Source organism: Xiphophorus couchianus, chromosome 23, assembly GCF_001444195.1.
Source record: "Xiphophorus couchianus chromosome 23, X_couchianus-1.0, whole genome shotgun sequence".
NCBI lineage: Eukaryota > Metazoa > Chordata > Actinopteri > Cyprinodontiformes > Poeciliidae > Xiphophorus > Xiphophorus couchianus.
The window spans coordinates 15,099,551-15,118,264 of record NC_040250.1 but is presented as its reverse complement, the minus strand read 5'-3'; the positions used below and the strand labels follow the sequence as shown (position 1 = coordinate 15,118,264).

Here is an 18,714-nt window from a genome sequence, read left to right as displayed (position 1 = left end):
AAAAAAAAAAAAAAAAAAGCAAGAAGGGAAGAAATCCGGAGGAAGTACTCTCTAACGGATTTGCATCGCTGGATGACAGAAATCCTGCCTCCCGGCTCCACCCAGCAGCATCTCTCCGCCACCTGGAAACAAAGCCCCTTCAAACTAAATAAACCGTTGCAGCAGCTTTGCGAGAGCTTGATTGTGGCGGAGCTGATCGCGGAGGATCAGGGCGGACAGATGCGTTATTGACAGCAGCTGGCATCTTCTCGTCGGGCTCTGAACTGGAGTGACCTGGATATGGAAGCGGACTAAGGGGCCGTGTCTCGCTTTATTTTGGTTACAACACTGCGATGGAAACAGATGATGCTCTCATCGGCACCGGGACAAGCTAGCTAACTTTAATATCAGGCGGTTTGAACTGGATTATTTTAACTGCTACAGTATATTCAAAAAAATGAGAGGACACTGCTGTGAGTTGTTTGTTGGTTAAACCCGTCCATCCCGCAGTATGGGAAACAGAAGCTGAAAACAATGTTGTTAGCTAGTTAGCTAAGGTTAGCCAGCTAGCTGCTAGTTAACTAGTGGGCTGAGTTAGCCTTCCTGACTCAGCCCACTAATAGTTTAGCTGCTTCATGTTAGTTACTACAATAGAGTTGCCAAGTGGCAGTTTTTTTTCTAAGTGACACAACTTTTGCTGTCAGAGTGTAACATTTGTAAGTAAAAAACCGAAGCTAGCTAGCTAACCAGCGGTGCCGATCCATTTTACTGCGATCTTTGTGGCTGTAAAAGTCTTCGTAAGAGTGTGTCAGCCATGGCTCAGGAGGCCTTTCCCTTGCATTTTTACGTCTGGAACAATCAGTACATAGAGCTGGACCAAGAGCTGCAGAAGAAAGAAGTGAGTCTCTGTGGTTTCTACAGGTGCGCTTTATTTTATGTCGCGCCGCAGTGCGCTGACACAGCTTGTGTGTGTGTTTTGGACATGCAGCAGGATGTGGATCGCCTGGATCCACGGGGGCGCACCCCGCTGGAGCTATCTGTCTGTCTGGGTCACCTGGAGTCCACCCGCGTGCTGCTCAGGTACTCTGCGGACCCGACGCACTGCAACGCGCAGGGCTGGACCAGTGAGTGCTTCAAGCTGCCGCGGCGGCTGCTGCTTTGCTTCATGTCCCCAGGCTGCTGTGAGTTAAACACCCGGACATTTGCTTCAGTCTTGCAGGAGGCGATGAGCACCGGGGACCCAGAGCTGGTGCAGCTGGTGCTTCAGTACAGAGACTTTAAACGAGCTACAGAGAGACTGGCGGGCATCCCAGAGCTGCTCAGCAAACTGAGACAGGTAAAAATCATCCTTTATCCTCCAATTCCTCATCTCCTTAATCAATGCACTCTTCTAAAGTGTTTTTCTAAGATGCTTCCACTGAAGTGAGAGCTCTACACTGTCTACCAGGGTGGCTTTTCCATTTGAAACAATATTTCCAACATGCTGCCAAAAACTCTCAGCGTCTTCATTAGATGAGGATGATCACCGTCTGAACATCCGTTTCCTGTCTCTTCAGGCGCGGGACTTTTACGTGGAGATGAAGTGGGAGTTCACCAGCTGGGGTGAGTGGATTTCAGATTTCCCACACAGAGGTAAATTTCAGCACCACTGCAGCTGGACAGCTCCCTCCGCAGCAGACCGTGTCAATATTGAATTTACACCTTTGGAAAAAGAGGGGAAAACTTGTGAGCTCTAAATAAACATGCACCAATTAACACAGCAGAGACTGGAATTGGTAGATTTAGTTCCCTCTGATTTGAGAGCCACACCAATCAGATCCACTCCAAAGAATATTGAAAAATTAGTTAATTTCTTTTCTTCAATAAATAAATAAAAACTTTGCACTTTTTATATTGATTTAAAATTAGATAATAATTTAGAAAATACTGTGATAAATGAATGGTGGTCATCTTGTGATTAAGTTTTTTGTTGCATTCAAAACTTGTCCATCTAATAAAACAAAACAGCTAAACTTCTTTTTTTTTTAATCTGTCATCAGTCTGAAGAAAATAAATCAGAATTGGTCAACATTGGAATCAGCAGGCCAGAGAGTACCTGACATGTAAAAAGTCTGATCTATGCATTTCTAATCAAAATGACTAATCAGAAGTGAGACAGTGTCTTTGATTTGCAAGGTTTTAGTTTAAATTAGTTTGAAGTTAAACTCCCGCTTCATACTGAGAGTTTTTTTAGTTTAGGCAGTGATGGAAATGTTTTACAAATGTCTTTGCTCTTTAGGCTTTGCCTCATGACTGAAGTCCTTGGCCTGTTTAAGCAGCAGCTCCCTTTTAGAAAGTGGGGAGGATAAAAAAAATCAATGATGAGAAAGCAGGAGGAACCTTCCAAACATTTTTAGGCAACACTTTCCTCAGTCTGAGGCATTTGGAAAGCAGGGAGACCAATGCCAGAAAAATGTGCTACTCGGACTAATCAGATTAATTTACGTGATGCGCTGGTGAAAACATAAAACAAGATTTTCTTTTATAACCTCTTCTTTGGTTACGTGCTTCTTGCTTTCTCTGTCACATGTTTTGAAAAAGCCCCATCCTCTCTCTCCCCCCCTTTCGCAGTACCTTTGGTGTCTAAGGTTTGCCCCAGTGACGTCTATCGGGTTTGGAAAAGCGGCTCATGCCTCCGTGTTGACACCACACTACTGGGCTTTGAACACATGACTTGGCTTAAAGGACGGCGCAGCTATATTTTCAAGGGTGGAGGTGTGTGATATAAATGCATAAATGAATAACGGCACCAGAGGGGATTCGCAGCATGTCCGTCTCTCTGCTCAGATGACGGAGCCGTGGTGATGGAGGTGGACCACGAGAAGCAGGTGGTGTATACGGAGCCGCTCGTGCTGTCCCCTCGTGATGCGCCGTCCCTTCTGGCAGCCATGCAGCCGTCGCAGGAGAACACGGCCCAGAGGCTCACGTCGCCCATCGTCTCCACACACCTCAACACACGCAACATTTCCTTTGAGCGGTAACGACTGAATACCCAAACATTCCTGCCGACATTTTTTACTTTCACAAAGTTAAAATGAAAATATTGGTGACAGCCGAACTTAAAGTTTGACCTGTTTTTTTCATATTTGTCTCAGGAATAAGTCGGGAATCTGGGGCTGGCGTTCTGAGAAGACCGAGGTCGTCAGCGGTTACGAAGCCAAGGTAAGGAGGCTGATGCTCCAGCCCGACGTTGATGGTTTTATCACAAAGTACTGGTTTTATTTTGCTTCATCTAAATTACATGTTTGAACTTATTTCTGTTTAAAGTTGACAAATGTTTTGTTTCAGAGCAGTGTGGGAGAAGAAGAGTTCCCCACTGCCAAAATACTCCAGACCAATTTCTAAGAGGAGCTAAAAGATGAGATGATCGCAACTAAACTCGCAAAAGGACACTTTTACATAATTTAATACTTATTTGTGTTTAGGTTTTTTATAAATGTTCCTTCTGGTTTCATAACAACTAACCTATATTGTTTTTTTGTTTTGTTTTTGTCCAATCATTATCATATTTTTTTTTATATGAGAATCTCTTGATGGTTGTAGAAGAAACAGTTTCTATATTTTAGTTTGTCTGCACAAAAAAAATCTGTTTTCATAGGTTTCACTTTCACTCCAGACATTTTTGTCTGATGCTAACAATTACTGCTGGGAGCTTTAATAAAAGTGTGAGAAGACATGTTGTCCATGCTTCCTTTGTTTGTGTCCAGGTTTACAGTGCCACCAATGTGGAGGTGGTGACCCGCTCGAGGACGGAGCATTTATCAGACCAAGACAAGTCCAGAAACAAAGGTGAGAAAATTCACAGGGACAGAAAAACTATCTGTATGATATCTTGTCAAGTAAACAATGGTAGGGGGAATATGTCGCTGCTGAGACATTAAACTACTTATTTTTATTCCTGTACTTCCCAGTTTGTGTATTTTGTTAGATTTGTGTATATGGTTTTATATTTGTTTTGTACTTATTTGGACAAACAAACTGTATTTCTGTTCATTCCTCTTTACATCTCAGGCTTGTTGCTATGTAAAAAAAAAAGGCATGATCTGTGTGTCACTTTGTAGTCAACGGAGAGGGAAACAGAGCAGAGGTTTGGCTGCACTGTAGATGATCCTCTATCTAGCCGTATTGATTAAAGCGGGTATTTTACCTGTTTTTCTCAGGCTCAAAGACTCCCCTTCAGTCCTTCCTGGGCATTGCAGAGCAGCACACGGCTCACAACGGGGTAACGGAGCCTCTGCGGCGCACGTTCTTTCCCACACACTATCTCATTCATCCTTTCACACACACTCACCGCTACCACTGTATGTGTGTGTGTTCCTGTCAGAGCAACGTGTCCCAGTGTGCCAGTCCTCACAACCCCACGGCCATCACAGCCGAGGAATACTTCAACCCGGAGTTCAACCTGAATGGCCGGGACATCGGACGCCCCGTCGAGCTCACAAGCAAAGTGCAGAGGTTTGGTGAAGGCAGAGCAGCATCAGATCAGTCACGTTTATTATCATTATCACACTACATTGTCTTTTTTTTTCAGGTTTAAAGCCACACTTTGGCTGAGTGAGACACACCCTCTGTCCCTGGCTGAGCAGGTGACGCCCATCATCGACCTCATGGCCATCTCAAACGCTCACTTTGCTAAACTGCGGGACTTTATCACCCTGCGGCTCCCACCAGGCTTCCCTGTGAAGATAGGTGAGTGCTGCAATTACATGCATATCTGATGGGACGTTTCAGTTCTGCAGGAAGCTTCTCTGCGACTTTGGCTTTTTTAAACCCTGGAGCTTTAGTTTGGAAATGTTGTTTGATCCAGCAGATTAACAGCCAAAGGAAACCCACTCAGCTGCACCTTCCCATTTCAATATTTTCTCTTTCTGCCCCTCAGAGATTCCTCTGTTTCACGTGTTGAATGCCAGAGTGACGTTCAGTAATCTGTGTGGCTGCGACGAGCCGGTCAGCTCTGTGATTGTTCACCCGCCAGAGAACTCTGGAGAACTACAGAGCACTCAGGGTAACTACGACTCCACCACAATCAGTAAATACTGAAAACATTTATCTGAGCAGCACCCTCCACGTTTACTGAAAAATATTAAAATCAAACCTTTATTTTGAGAGCATTTCAGTGGAAAATAATTTAATATTATTAATGTAATTGCCTGTAACAAAACATTTTGCTCACCTGTTATAAAGTGAGTTTATGCTTACTTTTAAATTCAATGAGTATGTAGAAACTCTTAATCTGTGGTCTTTGTTTCCCTGGGGTGTAAATTCGAAGTAACACATAGGCCCATTTGTCGTCGCCACTCTTCAAAATGGGACAAACGTGAGAACATATTTAATTAAAGTATGTCTAAGTTGATCTTCATTAGTTAGGAACTTAGTACAGGGAAATTGCTAATTGCCCAAACTTGTATCGACAGTCAGAGCAATAATTTAAAAATCAAAAAGACCCAACTTTATCTTTCTAGAAGAAACAGTAAGAAAAATGCTAAGTGTTTAAAAACAAAATCTCCTAATCTCTCAGTTTGAGGACTGCAGCAAAGAGTGGCATCTTGGGGTGGCCTGGTCTCCATAGCGACTACTAGATGCAATTAACATGATAGAAGAACATTTTCTATTCCATCATCACAAATGGAAACATGTGGAGTTTACTGGGCTCTACTGAAACTTTAAACGAGACGGTCTGTATTGGAGGCTGAGCTTTGGGACAAAAGAAAAACTCCAGGTGGAACTGGCTTAAAACAATTGAAGTAATTTCTGAACTTTTTTCCCCCCTCAAAGGTAATCAGATCAGTGGTTGAAATTTTTTACATTTTACCCTTGGATAATTCAACTACAGTAAAAGATGAATTTATTTGACATCTTTTTGCACTTCTTTACCAGGGGTGTCGAGCAATATTTTTGCACCACAAAAAAATTGCCGATGTAGCTAATCACAGCTGGACTCCTACTCCCTCCCGCCTGCAAGGGGTTTTAACGCATTGAATCATAAACGCATCTCATTTCCTCCTCAGGTCAGCTTCCCTCTGACTTCCATTGCGAGGTGGACCCCTCGGTGTTCGAGCCCCCTCCAGATTATACCACCCTCGGGCCGGGCCGCAGCGAGCCGCTGAGGGACGAGGACGACAACCTGCTGCAGTTCGCCATCCAGCAGAGTCTGCTGGACGCCGGCACCGAGAGCGATCAGGTCCGAGCGCCGTAATCAGCCCGGCACAAGAGTAAAGCGCTTCAGTTTGGCTGAGACAGACGGGAGACTTTGGACAGGATAGATAAACGGGTAGATTTATTGAAAGATGGCTTTATTATAACAAGCAGAATGTGACGAAATATGCCAGTAATAAAATGAGTCCTAAAGAAGAGTTGAGGCTCCGCCAACAGGCCATGAAGAATGTCTGTAAGGTGGATCGCAAATGTTTATGAAGTTCTGCACAGAGATCTGATGATTATTGTGCAGCATGTTGCTGTTGATATTGGAGGAGATTTTATTCTGCAGTTTCATTTACTAGAATAAATATTTTTATAGACTTGTGATCTGAAACAGCTGGGCTGTTCTACGCTGTAATGTGATGCAGCCTTGTGTATGACTGAGTGCAGGTATTACATGTTTCCCAGTGTCACTTGAGATTTCCTCCTTATCTTTGTGCACATTAATGACACACCCCATATATTCCTGAACTATTTGTAAAAAAAAAAAGAAGAAGAAAAAAAAGCGTAAATAAGGATTTGTGAGGAATTTGTTATGGTTAAAATTAGGAAAACACAACTAATTAGGAAGATTACTCAGCATTTGTAGATGCCAGTGGAGATATTTATAGTTCTTTTCTCCTATATAACCTGTGATTTCATGTATTAGTCAAACTCAAAGTAACACAAACTTGTAAAGTCAAAGGAAAATTGCAAATAATTTTCTAAATATTTTAATATAAATATCTGAAAATGTGACAGACACTGGTATTAATGCCCCCTGAACCAATATTTTGCCGAACCATCTCTGTTTTGTTGTTTGTCTCTACCACCTTTACACATTTAGCAAATGTAAAGCATCTTTTAAATATCAAGTCCACCTGGATTAAGCTCTGGACTTTGACTGGGCCATTGTAACTCATAACTGTGCTGGGATCTACACAGTTCCTTTGTGATTTTTTTGCTGAGTTTTTAAGGTTGTTGTTTACCCTCTTAGAATTATTTTGACACAGCATGATGTCTCTGCAACATGTTTTAGTAGCAACATCATGTTTCCACAATGCTGAGCTTTTGACATTTAGGTCAAAGATATTTATTTTGGGTTATATAAAACTCTTACCTTCTTATGTTTTCTGTTTCCATAGTCTTTCAAAAAGGCTGATTTTACAGAGCACAACTAACAGATGTTTGTCTGTGGATGTTTCCATAGAAAATTGTTTGAGAGCAGATGTTCGTTTGCATAATTTTAGTTCAACTTCACAACAATTTGCTACTTTGCTAAATGAAATGCATGATAAAATGTGCAAAAGTTCAAGCCTGACTGTACTCCAAAGACTGGATAAAAACACTGACAGAGGCATGTGCACGTTTTAAGTGAAGTAAAAAGTAAGTTTATTGTTGACTTAAGACATTAAATTAATTCAGAAAATTGTTGTGACATTTTCTCCTTATATTTAGAGCTATAAATGCCAATAATTTAGCATAAAAATGTTACACCTTTGGCATTGTTGGTCCAGTCTGGTGTAGCTTCTGCAGAAGCGGCAACATTTCTGTATTTGCTGGCGTCTCTGCATCTGTTTTTCTCCTTGACTTAGAAAAGCGCAGAGCTCTTTTTAGCACCATAGATTCTGCTCTTAACCGATCATTTAACTCTCAACAAGCACTTCTCTTGTCTAAAGCCAGGAATCATTTGCTTCTAAATTTCCAGGTGACCATCTGGGAGGCGCTGACCAACAGCCGCCCGGGGCCGCAGTCTCCGCTGTATGAGGAGGACTCTCAGCTGGAGAGGTGAGAGGATTTTACCTGCTGCTGACTCTGCAGTCATCGCTCTACTGGAACCGTGACTTTACTCCGCTGTTAGTAGAGAATAATTCGTTTTTTTTATTTTTATGGATTAGTAATTTAGAGAATAAATAGATGAATAAATTGCACACATGAATGTGTGGGAATTAATATTCTAATGATGTCTTAATCTTTTTTTCTTCAGGAGAACTTCTGGTATGAGCTGTAATTTAAGGAAAGATACTAAAATAGAGTTCAGTAATTAGCTTTTTCTCTCTCCTCCTGAGAGCAGCACTTCTCTTTTATCCTCTACTGGAGTTTAAGCAGAAGGACACTGAAAACAGCCGCCTTAGACAACTTTTTCTGCCTCCTCTCAGGGCGATCCAGGAGTCGCTCTCCATCTCTCTGGCCAGCAGAGAGGGAGAAGACACGGCCGACCCCAGCCTGCCCCCCTCCGTGTCCCCGCAGGACCCCGCCTCCAACTCGCCGCTCTCCTACAGCGCCGCCACCAACCCGAGGCTTTCCGGTCCCTTCGGCGTGGCGTCCAGCTTCGACGAGCAGCTGCAGCTCGCCATGGAGCTGTCGTGCAGGGAGCAGGAGGAGATTGACAGGTGGGGGCTGCCTGGCGGTCACCTCAGGCAAAAACGTTCATGTTGACAGATTGTGATCTGAGCCTTCTGTGAGTGAGTGACGGCTGTCTGCATGCAGGGCACTTAAGGAAGAGACATATTTGGTGTTTTTTCACTTGCACTACATCCTTAAACTTCACCAGAGCACCCACTTCTTTGCACCTGCAGCTATTTATTTGCTGTGCTGTTTGTATTTATGTTCATTACTATCACTGGGGTGATGAAAATTCATCTCATTAACAGTTTCTATTACTGTTTAGAAACAATGTTATTGGCTAAATAAAATGCAAAGCATACAGAGGGCCATAGACAATTTGCATCACAAGTACATTAAAATCACAATATCCATGTCATCTCTGTTGACCACTGTGTTACACGGCTGTTTCCATCAAAAACAAACCATGAAAATGTCCAAATATCACAGCTAATATCATTGCTCTGTTTGCCAATATTATTGCAATCATAAGATTTTTCTAATATCATGCAGCTCTAATATGAACTCTGTACACCAAAGTGCTAGTGAAAGCTGTAGACATCTGTTTAAGCTTGACCCGAAGTGGCTGATGCAGCTGAATGACGATCCTCAAACACAGCAGCAAAACTCCAATAAAATGTACTAAAGGTGCTGCAGTGGCCCAGTAAAAGTCCAGACTCCAGCTTGATGCTGTACGTAATCCATAAGAAGGTTTTGTATGACTTAATGTCTTCAAACCTCTTTAAGATTGTTTTGAAGATGCATTATAAAGAAAAACTGTTCAACATTTGTCCACAAAGATGTAAGATGAAAATCATTACTTCTGTAAACATTTCTTTTAATACAAGCTGATAAATGATGGGGTAAATTGTAGTTTTTCCACATCTGAGCTCTACAAACACACCTTCTTTGGTTCGTGTAGCTCCCATATTAGAGACAATAATGTGTCCAGTCAAACCTTTCCTACATAAATACTGAAAACATTGAATCTACAAAAACTTGTCAAAACTGTTAAACCCAGTTCGTCTTTCGTTTCCAGGAAGCGTAAGGAGGAAGAGGAGGAGCTGGAGAGGATCCTGCAGCTGTCTCTCACAGAGAAGTGATGCTGCGGCGGGACGGGTCCACACTTAATTTATTCCGTTTTAATTTTTAAATCCCAAGACATTAATTTATTATTGCAGATATTTTATTTGTTTTTGTCACATGAAGGCTGCTAACATGCACAGACTGAATGGAACTGATGTAGGAAATGCGAAATGAGTTACTCTGAATAAAATACTGTACACTTTAAGTGAAGGAGATGACAAAAAGGGAGCTTTTTTCTTTTTTTTATTGAATATTTTTCACAGTCTTGCTGTTTTTGAGTCATGAATGATCCTTAAGCTTATATGAGCCACTACACTGACAAAAAATACAGTAAAACATAATAGAATTAAAAAAAACTAAGCATTTATGTTGGATTACTCCTAAGTGTGGAAAAATTAAAAATAAAGATAATCTTGGATTATTATTCTGTCTTGAGCTTGCATTAAAAATATTTTACATGTTTACATATTCATTATGTTATTTTTTTTACATTGGACATTGTTACAATAACAATAAAGAAAATATTTAGCCAAAACTGAAAATTTACCAGCTTTCTAAACAGAAAATCTGCCGATGTTCACAATAAGATGGTTTTGGCAAATTATTGTCACATGTGAAAATGTTTTTTTTTCCTCTCTCTTTTTTTTGGTAGTGTCAACAGTGAGTTGTGAAACAAAATCACATGTTACATAAATGCATTTGGCAGAAGTCACAGACAAATGAGGATATAACATAATGCAGCTAATATCAAAGCTAACAGTAGTTGGCTACTGCTAGCAGGCTACTAGTAGCCAACAACGGTAATGATCTACAAACAGTAGGCTAGGAAATATGGATTATATGTACTCCATATATATATATATATATATATATGATTCTGGATAGCCTTGAGCTCAGTGTAGGTACTGCTAGCCGACAATCCCTTCATGACATAAGGGAACCATTTCAGGAAATACTTTTTATGATAAAGCTACAAAAGTATGGAGGGCTGGTGGTGCAAAACACAGTAAGTTTAAAAATTTACATTTCCTTAAACCCTATATTGAGAAATTTTCTTAAAAAAAAAAAAATTTTTTTCTTTGCTATTTCAGTCTTCTACAGTTAGCTTGTCAGTTTTCTAGTCATTTTGACACCGGAAGCTTTTCTTAATGAAATAGTATCAAATCCAGACATGATCAGCTTTATGGAGGGATATGAAAAACAGTATAAAGTGCATTGATCAAATACAACAAATAAGTTGAATATTAACACATGCTTCTCAAACAAACATTTTCTTCCTCTGAATCGTGCAAAACCCTCTGATCACAAGCAAACATAGTCTTTCTTAGTTTGGTGTGAAGTTAAAGTTTCTATGAAAAAACCTCAGAAGCACCAAATTTTAGATTATTATTTCTTTTTAGCAAATATTGTTACTCCTTCACTGGTTTTCTGACTGTGGATTGCAGGTGTGACTTGGAGACTTCTAGAGTGTTTGACCAAATTTCCCTGACTTGGAAAAAAATCAAGTTACACAACTTCCTTTATTTAAAACAAGTAGCTTGCAAATCTTTGTCATCAAGCGTAAAGTGACTTTCTTTGGAAATAAATCACCCAAACTTCTGTTTATATGTTTGCTTACTGTTTTTAACTCTGGACAGTGTCGGAAAAAATGAGTTCAAAGATTCCCACACACTTCTGCCTCTCTGATAATTAACTGAGAACTCATATATTTTTTATTTAACTTTTGCACACATTTAATATCCCCATAGAAAAAAGGGGATTCTGGTGGCAGAGCTCAGTAAAACATGTACTCTTTGAGCCACATATTAGGCTTAAAGTTAAAGTTCATGGCATGGGGATGTTGGTTGTCCACCGGACCTTTGATTTGAATTTTTCACCTTCTTCATTCTGGTATGCGAAGTCTTCGTCCGTTCCAGCTTCCACATAGAGATTTTCTTTTCTCATTTGTAAAACTGCCTGAAGCTCACCAGCCACCTGAGCTGATTAAGACAAAAAAAAAAAAGAGTGTTACTCGTTGAGATTAATTTGATCTACTAACACAAACAATGATGATGCATTCAGTTGACCTTTAGTTATGATGTAAAATAATCTCTTTTACAGCAGAAGCATAATTTCACGCAGAACATTTCAGAAAAATTTAACCTTGCATTTGAGCATATTTTTTTCAGGGGATAATTCTGTATATTCAGAAATACAATCAGCAGTTGGCCATTTATTTTTTTTTATCTATTCCCCAAGGTTGGAGCATGAATAAACACTTTTTTTCTGTTTATGCCATCTCTTCGTTCCTTGTTTCTGTCTTATTGTCTCATCTCTTCTGTTTAGCCAGTAGGTGTTATACAGGATTTGGTCTGGGGACAGATATGGCCATGGAGGAATGTTTTGAATCATGTTAAAAAAACTCAATGAACACCTATTTTCAGTATTCTCAAAGTCCACCAGATTTTCTTTTAAGGTTTACTGATGCCACACCCCCTAACAAGGTTCTTTTGAAAGAGAAACAGGCTCACAGCATCATAGTTCCACCATCGCACTTGACTGTGGGCATGATACTCCTGAGTTTCTCATCAAAGAAGCTGTATTTGTTTGTAGTAAAAAAGGTCTGTCTGGATCTTTTCTAACAAGAACATATAGGTTCAATTAAAATCCCAGTTTATCTAACTCCCCATGTTTGGACAACTGGATGGACAGAGAAGTTCCAACCAGTTGCTATGCAGATATTGTCCAATGGTTGTTACAACACAGTTCTCCAATAGTTACCTGTTTTATTCACCTCTAACTGTCCGTCTTATTGAGGGTTTCCAATCACTGTCACACTGGTGATTTTGTAAACAACATTTTTTCTTAAATGGTATCATTTCCACCAATGAAAAAAAAAAAATCTATTTTACGGTAGTTTTTCAAGACATCTTTACTCAGGATCCAAGTAAATTTGTGTGAGTGTGTATTTACCTTTCTTCATCATTTGATCGTCCATTAAGGGATCTTCTGGTAACACATATTCTCCCTCATCAGGCCCGGCAATGGGTGGAAGATGCTTGTCTTTGGCCTGGGATCGTTGCATGGGGGCCACCTGAGCTTTGGGGACAACAGGTGGTGGCATGTTGACACATTTTGGGGGAGGAGCCACTACTGTCAAACAAAAACAGATGTTAATCTATGTCAATGTGAACTCATTTGTTTCTCAGAGGAGTGCTAATCCTCACCAATCCGAGTATCGTAGGGTTGAGCTACAACATAGGGACGGAGGCGATACTCTGTCTTCTCCAGGAAGTACTTCAGTACATCGTTCAGTGAGTGGACTGTTATCTGCAGAGTAAACATTAGGGAAGAATTGGCTATTAAATTTATGAAATTTATTTTTCACCGGTGTACTTATCATGAGATGTCAGAGAAACATATTCTAGACTAAGATTCAACTGTCACAGCAAACTGATTAAAGTGAGTGGTGCGATTGCACTGCCTACGTCCATTAAATCTCAAGACGACCTCATGATATCTGGCCTTTCATTCACAGCCTTTGTTACATAATAGCTAAACATACAGTTCTTTCATGAAACCAATACGCAGTCGGTATTACATATGAGAAATCACCAATGTAATTTTCTTTAAGCACTTCAATTAAAATTAGTCGTTATTTGTCAAAACAACAGAATTATTTGCTGTCATCATGTTTGATACTCGGCCTAAATTATTTCAAACCATTAACATCAGTAAGGCAGAATGTCTGAACACTTTTGACTCCATATGGATGGATGCGAAGGTGCAAAACTGCATTTCCTTTAGAAAACAATCAATTAAATGAAGCATTGAGAAAAATGTTTTTGGTTAGAATTGGTTTCTTTGCTTTGTTTGCAAAATAGTTTGTTGTTTTTTGTTTTTTTTACTTCACAGTAAATCTGACTACATAGTTTTATTAATGGATTGCTTTATTAATATTTACTTAAGTAAATAATCCGAATAGTTTTTATTATTCTTTCTCATTTATGTTTCATGTCACCATTTTCTTTCTTTAGTTTCAGGCTGTGGATTGTGAGGAGAGCTGTTCAACCATAAAAACAAATACTTTAGACTTACTGGAGTCTCGAGTTCGATCACAAAGCCAGCGCTCGTGGAGGTCACCCTGTAGTTCTTCAGGACATACCCTCTGCAACACAGTGGACATCAAGATAATTACTCTGAATGCAGATTAATGTTGTTTCTATCATTGGTCTAACTGACTGAAATGTTTGGTTTTCCTTCATTGTATGTTTAACATTTCAAACTAGGATTATAAAAATAAACTTTAAGAGCCAGCTGGTTTATTTCAAAGTTCTGCGGGGAAATAAGAGCTGCTAAATGAGATAAGGATGAAGTTTGAGTAAACCTGTCTGTCTTTTGTCTGAGCGTCAGGGCGTAGTTCTTGGGCATGGTGGACGGGCGGAGGATGATGTTCCCATTTTCCGGGTTCTCACTGAGCAGCTTTTCAGCCTCCTGTCGGGTCACATCGAAAAAACAACTGCAGGGAGCAAAGAAAGCAAAAAGACACAATCAACATCTTCTATAAGTTTCTAAAGTAAATAATTTTATTTTTCTCAATAAAATAGTTTAAAAAGAGCTGTGAATAGAGCTCTTTTTTTGTCTAAATTGTTTGATTTTCTCTGGAGGTCATTGCCGCAATTATACAAGTGAAACAAACTTGTAATTTTTTATTGATTCTTAAGTTTTATGAGTTTTGTGAAACCTGAGTCTTACAGGAAGTAAGCCTGTGAGAAAGCAGGTATTTATGTAACTGAAGGTAACTCATATTCTCAGTACAAAAGTCTTGAGATGGAAACATGATGCTTACAGAACTGATTAGAGCCAAGAAATGATGCAGGAGAGAAGACAGAGGCTAAAACTGCTTAAAATAACCTGTAGATATTATCAGATATTATTGTCCAGGGTAGTTGATGCATTGTTTGGATATGCAGACAAACGTAATGTATTAGAAGCTCCTCAGTTTAACTCACGCAGGCATGTCAGGAGTATCTTTAGTCTGCAGGAAGCCTGGTCGGGGTGGAAGAGCAGGACGCTGCAGCTGAGGGTTTCTTTTCTTTTCCTGAGCCAGCATCTCCTCCAGCTTCATTTTCTGACCAGGCAGCATATGAAGGTCTGAGGGAATCTCTTTCTGCAATAAAATACAGATTACTGTTTACAATAGACAATATAGTTTATCATAAAATATAGGAGAGAAAATTGAATGCAGACTTTACTTAAAATATTAACATGAACTGAAACGTACAATATTTAGGAGGCTTTATATGTTAAACCTACCACTTTCTCAATTTTGGAGGAATTTTTTTTCCCCTTCTTGGCACTTAGAGGCAAACAATGAACCAGTAATATTTATTTGCTATTTTCTTTTATGACATTAGGTTAATAACTGACTTGTGAGTCATTCTATGGAGATGTACAGTAATCTGAAGGACAAACTTTCAATGTATGCTGTGGAAACACATTGCTTATTCAACATTTTATTACACAGTGACACTGATTAACCTGAACCTGAAAGATGTACATTAGCTCAGCCGTAACTTTACAAATCAGCCACAACTAATGTTGTATTTTTTTCTACAAGCAGAGATGATGAAAATGTTTTGCAAGCTGTAATACCATGGCATGCAGGAGGACGATAGAAAAATAACATCTTTTATAAAATTGCCATCAATTCTTTATGCTATTATAAAAGTTAGCACTTAAATTCCCTTAAATTTTAGCTAGTTGAGTTTTACCACAAGGAAACAACTTTTACAGATAAATATTGTATTAATACTTTTCAATGTTTTGGAACATATTTAATTTCATATTAATTCACACTGAATTTAATTGAAAAAAAAAACACTCAAATTTAAAATCTCATTTACAATTCTGTAATGTTCAAAGTGATATCAGCTGAATGTATTCATCTTATTGCTCATATGTGTTGCAAATGATTCAAAGTTGAGTAGTTGCCATCTCCAGCTGAACTGACTGGGTAAGGCTTACTCTTAAAATTAGATGATGGAGTTTGGACAGACAAATGAATTTAACTTCATCTAATGACACAGAGTACTTGACCTACATTGAAAAAGTAATTTTCCTATGAATACTAAATAAAACAGGAGTTTTCAAGCTTGTGAGCCTCATGTTCATCCTGAGTTTGTTTCTGTTTTTCAGATTTTTGACTTACATTAACCAGAGTCATAATGTAGCCTCTCCATTCCTCTCCTGCGTCAGGATTATCCATCTGCAGAGTCAGAGAAAACAACACACGTGTTGGTAAGATGAGACCAATTGCTTTCCTTCAACAAATACCGCACGTGAGTTTTATGTGAAATAAATAATATGGAAAGCATATATAAGCTTTCCATATATCTGCTTATATGTATGGAAAGGCCCACTGTTACGCATGGTGGAAGATCTGTGATGAAGTGGGCCTGTTTCTCTTCCACAGTTACATAAACTCATTGAAATGAAATGACATTTCAGCCTCTCAGTGCTAAATCTTAGTTAAAATGTATAATCTAAACAGTATGTTTTCAAATCATCCAGCTTTTAAAATCAAGTGAATGCCATTTTTGTGATAAATGCTGAGTCAGTTTGAAATTTCACAAACCTTTAACTGCACTTCCTCCAGGGGCAAGCTTAAGGTGAAAATGTTTGGCCCTTTGCTTTTATAAGGAGACTCCATGTCCATGGACTTTATCAGCCCCAGGTCCAGCCTTTCTGAATACTGACAAATAAACAGAAAGTCCCGTGGCGGTTTAATGGATGAAATATCAACAGACCTGTACTTCCTTATTGCCCCTCTGATGAGTTTCTTTGGAATCAGATTTTGGGGTCTTGCACATGAAAAATACTTTCAATTAAATTTGACCACATTATTTTATGAAAGACAAACTTTAACTGTGTCCTTACTGTGTCATGTGTGTCATTGTTGTATAGAAACACTGTTGATCCTCTGAGCTCTCCGTAGAAGTTCCTGAAATCCTGAAAGTCATAAATGTCTTTTTGAGTTGCTGCTGTGGATGAAACCTTAACCTTTGCACAGAACCGAATCCAATAAACTCACCCTTGTCTTTATGGTAGACTAAAGTACAATAATTTTTTTTAATCTCTGGCTAACTAATTGAGATTGTTAATTTACATATATATGAAAACAGTATAGTTTTAAGTGAGTTTTTTTAGACTCATCGTTCAAAGAATGATGAGTCTTTGAACGTTCAGTAGGTATCGATCCTCTTCATAAATTAATTTAAAATAGCCTCCCATAAAATAAAGCAATCACAGTCTGACCTTGGCAACAAGATCAGGTTGCTAAAAAAATTGTTACAAAGAGAATCAGCCGAAAAATAAAAACATTAAAAATACATGAATACCTCCAGTATTGACAGTTTCTGTGTTTAAATCTCCAGTTTCAAACTTCTACTAAATTGCAGTGTAGGTTATTTTACCTTCTCTTTTAGGTTCTTCTTCAGCAGGTTTCCATAGTGGTACAGAGGCAAAGCTGTGATTGTCTCCCTCCTCCTGTGGACAACTCTCGGGTGAGGTCTGCCCTCCATCAGATCAACGAGTTTCTTCTCCTTGCCTAGTTCGCCTCGACGCTCGCGAGCCTTTGAGCTGAGACCTGGGAAAACTGAGCTCCTCTGTGTTTTTGTGTGAGCTGCGACGCACTGATTTACTGCCTGAGATTATCACTGCTCTATAAATCCTCTATCATAACTTTTCTCGCGCAGCCTCAGAGCTGCTCTGGCTCTGAACCGGGAAATGCTGCACTGATTTACGAAGAAGGAAGTAGTTAGTTGAAAAAAAAGAAAAAAAGCCAAAGAATTATCAGCATTTGTACTTTGGCCCAGGTGTAACTCATGGTAATTTGGTTTTCATTCTCATGTGCAGTGAAGTGTGTTGGCAATAGCTCACACACAAACGCAAAGGCTTTTTTCACGGCAAAACTCTAAAAATGTAGGACAGATTAATCATTAGCAATAAAAGTGAGGTGTGAGTGGACAAACAGCTCAACTTTCAGTCTCAGTTTAGACTCCTTTTCGTACTGGACTTTCTTGTGCTCCCATTTAATACCTGAACTCTATAAGAGTTTGAGACTTTGTAATGCAAAGAACAAAAGCTCTGAATTTATGCCAATAAAAAATCCTACACTGGGTTAAAGTATTCTGGATTTATTGCAGTCAATGCTCAAGAATGACAACTACAGAAGTAACATATCAGATAAAAAGTATTGTAATGTCCGCTTGATAGACTAGTTAAACAGCAGCATTCTACAGTGCACGTGAAAATAAAATGTTACACTGTATTTCAAAATATAAAAGACAAAGAAAATATGTTGTTGTTGTTGTGTTTAAAGATTCCCTGTATGGATTAGATTTATATTGATAAATATTGCCCATCTCTTCTAAGGATGTTAATCTTTTTACATTATTTTCTAATATGTTTTAATGTCTTATTTTTTGCATTCAAAAAATGTTTCTTTGAACCTACTTTAAAAAAAAATACTTTGCTACAGTTAATCTTTTTAGTTTTGCTCAAGCTATAATTCGGATTTAATTTATAGCTTAAGCAAAACTAATACAATTAGCTGTAACAAACTAGAGTATTTTTTTTTAAAGTTGACTCAAAGAAACACTTTTTTAATGTGGTGTTGCAGTTTCAAGCTACTCCAAAGTCACTTGATAGAACATGAACAGCTTTTTACTGCTCAGGCCGTAATAAAGCATGACTCCCTCTAGATAAGATATTTTAGTGCCATATAAAAATCCAAAGTAAATCAATTAATGATGTAGATAAAGTGTCTATATACCATCATACCTGATATATATATATTTTTTTTATTCACATAATAAATATATATATATATATATATATATATATATATATATATATGTATAGAGATATATATCTACATCTCTCTCTCTCTCTCTCTATATATATATATATATATGTGTTATGTTTTCTCCTACATATTATGTTGTTTTTAAGTTATTTAAGTGCCCAAAAGTCTGTATTATTGTTATTATTGTTGTTGTTGTTTTC

The 18,714-nt window shown here is 38.7% G+C and overlaps 2 protein-coding genes across 4 annotated transcripts; one reads left to right on the top strand and one right to left on the bottom strand.

The window, feature by feature from the left end:
* The first annotated feature begins 62 nt into the window (after positions 1-62).
* ankrd13d (ankyrin repeat domain 13 family, member D) lies at positions 63-10,090 on the top strand. 2 transcript variants are annotated; one of them, XM_028009536.1, is made up of 17 exons: positions 63-877; positions 968-1,103; positions 1,191-1,315; positions 1,536-1,581; positions 2,590-2,733; positions 2,806-2,995; positions 3,114-3,180; positions 3,726-3,807; positions 4,179-4,240; positions 4,343-4,473; positions 4,550-4,707; positions 4,898-5,023; positions 6,027-6,199; positions 7,904-7,983; positions 8,183-8,230; positions 8,355-8,588; positions 9,620-10,090. In XM_028009536.1, exons 1-17 carry the CDS (start codon positions 794-796, stop codon positions 9,681-9,683), a joined length of 1,950 nt encoding a protein of 649 aa, XP_027865337.1. In that variant the 5' UTR covers positions 63-793; the 3' UTR covers positions 9,684-10,090. The 2 variants fall into 2 exon arrangements, with proteins under 2 accessions (XP_027865337.1, XP_027865338.1); XM_028009537.1 differs by lacking the exon at positions 8,183-8,230 and having other exon boundaries at positions 64-877.
* LOC114139545 (signal-transducing adaptor protein 1-like) lies at positions 9,895-17,361 on the bottom strand. Of its 2 annotated transcripts, none has more exons than XM_028009539.1 (10): positions 17,121-17,361; positions 16,585-16,656; positions 16,283-16,399; positions 15,857-15,913; positions 14,658-14,815; positions 14,033-14,164; positions 13,744-13,813; positions 12,873-12,975; positions 12,619-12,795; positions 9,895-11,645 (listed from the first exon to the last, which is right to left on the bottom strand). In XM_028009539.1, the coding sequence occupies exons 1-10, from the start codon at positions 17,226-17,228 to the stop codon at positions 11,491-11,493; spliced, it is 1,149 nt and encodes a 382-aa protein (XP_027865340.1). In that variant the 5' UTR covers positions 17,229-17,361; the 3' UTR covers positions 9,895-11,490. The 2 variants fall into 2 exon arrangements, with proteins under 2 accessions (XP_027865340.1, XP_027865339.1); XM_028009538.1 differs by having other exon boundaries at positions 12,619-12,798; positions 17,121-17,359.
* Positions 17,362-18,714: the final 1,353 nt, after the last annotated feature.